Here is an 8682-nt window from a genome sequence, read left to right as displayed (position 1 = left end):
TGGAGGCGGCGGCGCCAACGCAGCAAGCCGGCGACGACGCAGCCACGCAGGATAGAGCGAGAGCTTGGGTTGGGGCCTGGGGCAGGCAGCACTGGGTGTGGGGGATTTGGCTCGCTCAATGCTGGCTATGGGTTTTGTTCGACTGATTTAGGGTTCGTACGTATCGGAGATGTATCGGGATTATTTTTATTTATTTGAAAATCGTGGATGGTGGGGATACATGCCGGATACATATCGAGGCGTATCCGATACGTATCCGTATCCAGCGACATATCCAATACAGATACGTGACTTGAGACGCATATCCAGGTAACGTAGGATATTGGCAATGGCTCCTGGATTTTGGAGTGGGGACGGGAGGTGGATGTGCTGGTTAGGGGTGGTTATATGGAGGGTTTTGTCACGATTTCCCCCTTTGTAGTATCGTGGCGGTACTTCGGGGCATGATTTCATATGTGGAATCGTGTCTTGTGGGTAAAGTTGTACACCTCTGATCAGAGTAAAACTATTCGAATAGCCGTGCCCGCGGTTATTGGGCGGTCAACTAGCTCACCGTGATTAGTCTCACCTTAATAATTTGCCTTAATGAACTGGTGTAGTTCATGTGGTTTTGGGTTGGGCCTATCACAACGTGGTTTAGCGTTGGACAATAATGATGTTAATACTGCTCAATTATATATTGTTTACTGCTTTCAACTTATGATTTACAAATGCTGCTTTTACTACAAAATATCCTATTGAGCCTATCCTTTGATTACCCTTACGTTATCCTTGAGTACGGTGGTTGTACTCAGTCTTGCTTCTTTTTCCCAATCCCAAAGAAGCAGAAGTTGGTTAAGATGGTGAGTTCTATGAAGATTAGGTTTGTGCCGGCCATCAAGAGTTTGCCTGTGGAGTTATGGAGAAAGCTTCGCGTTGCTGTGAAGATCAAGTCTAGTTCTTTAGTTTTTCCGCTGTGTATGAGTTTTATTTTGTTATTTTTGTAAGTTGTGGAGCTGTATCAAATTATCATCTGTGTACTCTGGTTGATGCCTGGATAGAGGTTAAATGCACAGCTAGCCGGTGATTCGGGTTGTCGAATCCCTGGGCGCGACAGTTGTTTATAAATGTGATACAGCAGTACGCAATAGAGGAGACAATGTAAATACATTTCATTGGAGATTAGTGTAAACAAATTTACAACGGAGTAAAATGCTAAATGATGGCTCCGGATTCATGCCCTCCAAATTTTCAGAGGTGAGAAATGTATTCACACAGCCAGCTAAAAGTACTGCTAACAAACATCAACCTGATAAAGAAACAAAGATCACGCAAATTCATCACTGTAGGAAAAACATGGCAACCCTGTTTTTCTCGATACACCAGATCTTTTTTCTTTCACGCCGTTAATGTCTGCATGCCCTCAACCAGGTCAACGAAATGTCAAAATCTTACATTAGGTTTATATGCCCTCGGTGCATCAAGCCTCATGAATTTTTCTTCCACATGTCAAACGCCAAACTAAACGAATCTTTGTCCGTTTCTGCTCACTTACCGTGCTTCAAATCGAACATAACGCACATATCTGCGGCTGTTTTCATCTGCGCTCAGGGAAGAAACATGAAAGTTAAATAGACACTCTAAAAAAAAAGGTTAATCCACAATTAGCATTGCCTCATTAATTTTTAGTCCACCATCGATAATCATCCATGCGCACGTATGATGTGAATCTAACTCAAAACATATAACTCGATATAACGGTTAGTCCACAATTAGCGTTTGTCATTAATTACCAAAACTAACAACAGGGGCCTAGATGCTTCAATTTTCCCTTTTTGGTAATTGATGGCAAACACCTAAAACATATATAATCAAATTTAAAGCACATGGATATATTGCATTGAAAAGCAAATGCTTCCCCTAAACATGTGCATATCAATCCCAATAAACAAATTAGGAACAAATGCACATTTCAGCATAGCTCAACACAAATACACCATATAATGTGAACTTCACATATAGATCATTCAATTGCATTGGATGGTCACAAATATATCAAAATCACATCCACCATCCATCATAACACAAATTCACATCAATAACCTTCCAAATTATAGAAGTTCATCCATATATCATCCAAGTCACAAATTGTCCAAAGAGGGCTCACAAATAATAACCTAGGCTATTACATGACCACGAAGGGTCCAAATAACATAGAGTTCAACAAAACGAAAAAAACACAAGATATAGCCCAATACACATACATAATATAGCCCATCCACCTTAACCTACTAAATATGTAACTAACCTCACTACCACTCCATTTGGCCTCCGGAATTGATTGTGATGACGGAGGATAGTGTACTGTTGGGGATTTCTCAAGTTAAGCACATATTTAGTAGGTTAAGGTGGATGGGCTATATTATGTATTTGTATTGGGCTATATCTTGTGTTTTTTTCGTTTTGTTGAACTCTATGTTATTTGGACCCTTCGTGGTCATGTAATAGCCTAGGTTATTATTTGTGAGCCCTCTTTGGACAATTTGTGACTTGGATGATATATGGATGAACTTCTATAATTTGGAAGGTTATTGATGTGAATTTGTGTTATGATGGATGGTGGATGTGATTTTGATATATTTGTGACCATCCAATGCAATTGAATGATCTATATGTGAAGTTCACATTATATGGTGTATTTGTGTTGAGCTATGCTGAAATGTGCATTTGTTCCTAATTTGTTTATTGTGATTGATATGCACATGTTTAGGGGAAGCATTTGCTTTTCAATGCAATATATCCATGTGCTTTAAATTTGATTATATATGTTTTAGGTGTTTGTCATCAATTACCAAAAAGGGGGGATTGAAGCATCTAGGCCCCCGTTGTTAGTTTTGGTAATTAATGACAAACGCTAATTGTGGACTAACCGTTATATCGAGTTATATGTTTTGAGTTAGATTCACATCATACGTGCGCATGGATGATTATCGATGGTGGACTAAAAATTGATGGGGGCAAAGCAAAGGATAGATGACAGTAAACTAGTAGTTGAATTTTAATTCGATCGAGGAGTTTGGGTGATCAAAATTGTGCTAGTTTATTTATAGCTTTGCCGTACTATTAAGAAGGGTAATGACCTAGCAAAGAGATGATTTAAATTGCCACATTAGGTCACTATGCATTTAGACTCAAATTTCACATCACCTTAATGCTTGTTGTCTCTGTGTGGACTGACCAGGACCGGTTAGACCGAGGCTTGTATGCCGGTCTGACCGGCGGTTAGCGGCTGGTTTGACCGCCGGCTATAGGCCGATCTGACCGGCCCCCTAGTAGTCGAGAGGCGTGCTCTGGTGTGGCCGATCTAGAGCCGCCGGAGCTATATTCGGTCAGACCGAGCTAGGGGTGGTCTGACCGAGCCGAGGCCGGTCTGATCGGCCACCCTATGTCGGTCTGACCGGCCATGCAGTTGGGGCCTAATGTCAGGCCTACAACGGCTAGAAAACTAGCCGTTGTAGAGTAGAACGGTCTGACCGGCCACACACCTCCGGTCAGACCGGCAGTACACAAAATTGGGGGATTTCGCCCCCAACAGCTAGTTTTGGTGGGTGGGAGTATAAATACTCCCCCACCAGCAGCAAGGGGACTCTCTTGGCACCCACTTCAATTGCATACACCCCTTACATCTCTCACACACCCACTTGAGCTTTGTGTTCATCCATCTAGTGTGTTTGAGGGTTGATTTAGCCAAGAGTCAAGTGCATTGCTTCCATTTGTAGAGCTAGTGCGGCGCTTGATCATCTCCAAGCCGGGTCATCGCTTATTACTCTTGGAGGTTGCAGCCTCCTAGACGGCTTGTGAAGGAGTTGCCCTGTCACCTCTCCGAGAAGATTGTGGAGAAGGCCCGACGCCGGTTGTGAGTGGTTTGGAGTTCACCACCTTCGGAGTGAAGGAAGAACTACCCCGAGTGATCGAGGCTTGGGTAGTCCTCTCCGTGGGCCGGTTCCCGCCTTGCCCACCCCTTGACGAAGGGGGCGTGCGGTGGCTTCGTAGTTGAGGGGTGGAGTTGGGCTCGCCTCAACGGGGAGTAGGAAACCGGTGAGTTTCTGAACCTCGGTAAAAAATTCCTTGTCTCATTCTCTTCTATTTGTCGCATTTACATTTGTGCAATTTACATTCGTAGAGACATACTTGAGCTCATATTACCCTAGGATTGCTAAACTTGACTTAGGAGTGTGATTTGCTTTCCTATAGACATACTTGAGCCACTATCACCCTAGGTTTAGTTGCTTAGTTAGACTTGACCCTCACCGAGCCTAGCAACTTAGGTTAGGGTGTGTTTGGATGGAGGGATATGGGTGGATTGGACATGGCGGCCCATTTTTTGTGGGTGTTTGGTTCCTGGGCAGGGGTGGGATGGGGCGGCACGGGGAGGAATATTCCCCCCAGATGCCGGATGGGGGGATCCGGCCGATTCGGCCGGATGCAGCCGCCCGAGCGCTCGGGCGAGCAGGGGCGAGCGACATGTGGGTTGCGTCACCCCTCTCACCACGAGGCGAGCTCGGCGACCAGGCAAGGCGACGACCGTGGAGGCGAGCTCGGCAGCGGTGGCTAGGGCGAGCCGGCGACGAGAGAGGAGGCGAGGTCGGCGGCGGCTAGGGCGAGCCGGCGACGAGAGAGGAGGCGAGCTCGGCGGCGAGAGATGAGGCGAGCCGGCGACAACCGGATCTGGGGGGGCGCCGGCGAGAAAGGGCGAGCGGCGGCGTCCGGGGAGAGGGCGAGTGGCGGCGGCCGGGGAGAGAGGGTACGAGGCGGCGGCGACCGGCGATTTCGAGAAGGCGAATGGCGGCCGGCGATTTCGAGAAGGCGAGCGGCGGCCGGCGATTTCGAGATGGCATTTTTTTTCTTTTTTTTGTTTTTCTCCTTCCCCTTTTATTTCTTTCTGCTTTTTTATTTCTATTTAGATTTTTTTTAGTAGATTGATATTTTTTGGGTGAGAATTTGGAGGGGTATACTCACCACCTCTAATGAAAGGGTGATTGCAACCACTCATCCATCCCACTCCCCCAACCAAACAAAAAAATAGATCACCATATCCACTTTCATCCCTACAACCAAACAAAAAACTGGATCGCCATATTCACTCTACCAAACAAAAAACTGGACCGCCATATCCAGCAAAATATGGACCGCCATATCCCATCCAACCTTGACCGGGAACCAAAGACACCCTTAGTTTTTTATTAGGTGTCATTTAGTTTTAAATTGCCTATTCACCCCTCCCCCCCCCCCCCCCTCCCCTCTAGTCGACATCTCGATCCTACAAGTGCCCAACTCTAGTGGTAGTCGACATCTCGATCCACACTTCTTATTAATGTGTCGCTATTAGTACTGCTAGAATCATATAAATAGACACTCTAAATAAAGAATAGAATGTTACAATAAGCACCTGCTCTAGGCTTTTAGCAACATATGTGAACCTATAATTTGGGCATAATGTATCTCCTATTAACCAGGGCTAGCTAAACCCTAATGTAAAGCATATGAGCTAACCAGTGCATCAACAATTTTTCTTCAGCTTTATAACAAACCTATTATTAGTGTCATAATTAGAACTTAAATACTTGCAGATGTACAAATATCAAGCACCTGCAACTGCAAGAAATTTTAATGTTGGTTTCTGGATACCTGGATGATATTGATCACTTGTTTTAATGCCCAACCAACTAGAGTTGAAATAAAAACGAAGAAAGTGAGAGGACTTCCCTTTAGAAAGCATCTGCACACCTGTTGCATATAGAAATACCAGATGTTAACTACCGCAACAAGACTTGATTGTATTAAGCAACAGTAGAGATGATCGTCTTCTTACATTAAGCAAGCTTGTCGATTTCTCATCAGCAAACAGAAAAAGAATTATGTACAGAACCTGTAATTTTATAAACTTCCTATGTTAGAAGGTGAAACATTTAAGTGCAGTTTAGTCAGAGTGTATAAGGGTGCTAGACATACAGAGATGGTGACTCCTCAACTATATCAAATGACTATTTGGTGCTATATGTGCAGATGTAAGATAGGCTCGTTGGGCCATTCAGTTTTTTGGGCACATCAACACATCCTATTCAATTCATGCCCATACTTCAGCTGAACTAGTAAAAAAATCATCCAGCATAGCACTCATGTTGCACATAGTCCAGCATGTAAGCAGCCAAACATCCATGTAGATACTGCCAAATATAGATTAATCATGTACCTCGGAAGCAACACAACAGAATGCCATGAATGGTCGATGTCCATAATATAATTTTAGAAGCCAATTGCCAGTGTCCTTCACATCCTTGTGGCTAGTTTTACCTGATAGGAACATACTAGTAAAAAAACACCACCAAGTAGTTGGCAACATGTAGCAGTAACTAGAGATTCATCATAAATCTATAGAGCATAACACTTTGTCTTGTCTATGGGAAAAAATGCATCATGAAAAAAAGCATTTTTTCTTCCTGAACAATAAGACAATAAGTGATACATTTATTCTGCATTTCTGCTCCATTTAATACCTTACAGAAGAGGATGCACCTACGAGGTGAAGAAAACTACAAAGTGGCACTAACTGAAAAACTGGTATAGAAAACTAACCTATACATTTGAAACCAATGGCTTGTAATATCCAACCCAAGCAGCATCAAAAAAACTAAGCCAGGTCTGCAAAGAAACTTGCAAATACAGTTTGCATCAGGTATCTAGATCGAAGGTACAACAATTGAAGCATTTTCTGCTTTCATTTATACCTGTAAAGTTGGGAGAGAAGTGCCAATAAACAGGCAGTGCTAACCCTGAGGAGGAGCAATTTGAACAGTGAAATTATTTCAGACTGCAGAATGTATTCACCTTGCATATACAGAGTTCAATGATTTATTCGAGGAGTACCTATCTGTTACCATGTCCAGCACAGCTCCAAATGTTGATGCTGATACATAGAATAACATTAACTGATCAGATAATGAGTAAAGATAAACCAAGATTTAACTGTTGAGCAGACAATAGTTTATTAGAAGTTCATATAATTTACTCTTCATAAAATATCTAGTGCTATAAAGTCTCAAGGCACAAGGGAAAAAATTAGAAATAATATTCTCTGCAGAATGACAAACTACATGAAGACTTTGAACACATACGAAATGCTTCTATTACCTTGGTTAAACTTTCGTGCAAACCAACCATCCAATCCATCGCAGAAAAAGCTGATAGATCTTGATGATGTTAAATTCATAGATATACAAATTGCACAAGGCAAGTAGTGTGTGGATAAAGTTAAAACACTCGCCTGAAGAAGTATAAGATAGCAAAGAGCACCCTGTTGGAATAACATCCAGCAAAAGCAATGAAGTTTATGATGATCCTAAAATATCCTGCATGAAAACAAGATGCCAATAACAATTAGTAAGAAAAAAAAATGGCCATTGCTTCTATTCAATCATATGTGTTCTAATATGTTATTCCCAAATATTATGTTTCTAGTTCTCTCGGGTTGTTAATATTACAAAATAACTTTTTACAGCACATTTGGTAATAGCGTACTGTAATAAACAAGAAATCGTACAGAAGCTCACCAATGATATTAGGGATGTAAAGATAGACTGACGGCGTCTTCTCAGAAGAAGGTTGTGCCATTGGAGATCAGTAGTTATTACTCACTAAGAGCCAGAAAGCTTCTCACTCACTACAACTAAACAAACAAATGAAGACCTTTGGCTGGAGACGAGACTTAAATCGTCTCTATTTTCTAGGCTACCCCGCCAATAAAGACGGTTTATTAGACGTTTTAAATAACGCCCTAGTTTTACATTGATTTCTCAAAAATTAAGATTTACATTGAATTTTTTTTTTCTCCTGGAAACCACCCACGTCCTCATCCTCTCTGCGTGCTGCAACAAACTCCCATCTAGATCGAACTGCCTGCTTGGTGCCGCCGCCTATCTTCCACCGGTCGCCATCTCGATGCCTGCCGCCGGCTCGTCCTCGACCGGGGGCCAGCGGCGCCTCATCCTCGGCGAGTCAATGCCACGTCTGCCTCCTCCTCCTCAGGCCGCCGCCCACCACTGCCTGCTCTGATCCTCGCCATGGGAGCCACCGCTGGCAGTTTGCCGCCTAATCAGCGACTCCCCATCGCCAACGCGTCCCTCCCTCAGTTGCCTTCACCAGCCCAGCGACAACTCCACGGTGGTAGCTTGGTAGGTATGCTCTCTCATCCCCTAATCTGTAAGGCTTAAGGAACTACAAAGGTGCTTTGATTTGTTTGTGTGATTCAATTTGTCCAGACTTTATGTTGAGTTCTACCCCATCGGATTATTTCGTAATCCTGCAGAAGTATAAAAGAGTAAATATTGATCTGTACCTTTCGTTCTTTCTGCTTCAGGGATGAACCATCGTACTAGTTGTTTGACGAAATGCTAATACCAATACTTGCATGATGCAGATCTGATAATCAATTTGATGATTTGTGAACCTCTGTGGATCAATCAATACCAATATGTCGATCATTAAGGGCTCATTATAAATTCTTTTTTGCTACTGATTCCATTCCATCTGATGACTACATTTGGAATTTTAGCTTCAAGAAGGCACAAAAATACAGATGAGTATTGTTGAAGGTAACTTTTTTTTTTTTTTGCAGATTTTTAGGAAAAAATTCTGATGATGATA

The 8682-nt window shown here is 42.9% G+C and overlaps 1 protein-coding gene across 1 annotated transcript; it reads right to left on the bottom strand.

Moving 5' to 3' along the window:
- Nucleotides 1-1292: 1292 nt before the first annotated feature.
- On the bottom strand, nt 1293-8231 carry LOC127776193 (probable CDP-diacylglycerol--inositol 3-phosphatidyltransferase 2). Its single transcript, XM_052302551.1, has 10 exons — nt 7590-8231; nt 7304-7388; nt 7171-7220; nt 6907-6946; nt 6768-6812; nt 6616-6681; nt 6233-6347; nt 5852-5908; nt 5668-5766; nt 1293-1580 (listed from the first exon to the last, which is right to left on the bottom strand). Exons 1-10 carry the CDS (start codon nt 7648-7650, stop codon nt 1527-1529), a joined length of 672 nt encoding a protein of 223 aa, XP_052158511.1. The 5' UTR covers nt 7651-8231; the 3' UTR covers nt 1293-1526.
- Nucleotides 8232-8682: the final 451 nt, after the last annotated feature.

Source organism: Oryza glaberrima, chromosome 6 (genome assembly GCF_000147395.1).
Source record: "Oryza glaberrima chromosome 6, OglaRS2, whole genome shotgun sequence".
Classification (NCBI taxonomy): Eukaryota; Viridiplantae; Streptophyta; class Magnoliopsida; order Poales; family Poaceae; genus Oryza; species Oryza glaberrima.
The sequence above is the reverse complement of the archived record's forward strand: the minus strand, read 5'-3'. Positions and strand labels throughout refer to the sequence as shown.

Coding starts and splice junctions, on each gene's coding strand:
- LOC127776193 (XM_052302551.1), bottom strand. CDS start 7,650: ATGGCACAACCTTCTTCTGAGAAGACGCCGTCAGTCTATCTTTACATC. Junction 6,813..6,906: donor CTGGACATGGTAACAGATAG/GTACTCCTCGAA, acceptor GCTCCTCCTCAG/GGTTAGCACTGCCTGTTTAT. Junction 1,581..5,667: donor AAGTGATCAATATCATCCAG/GTATCCAGAAAC, acceptor CCCTGAGCGCAG/ATGAAAACAGCCGCAGATAT.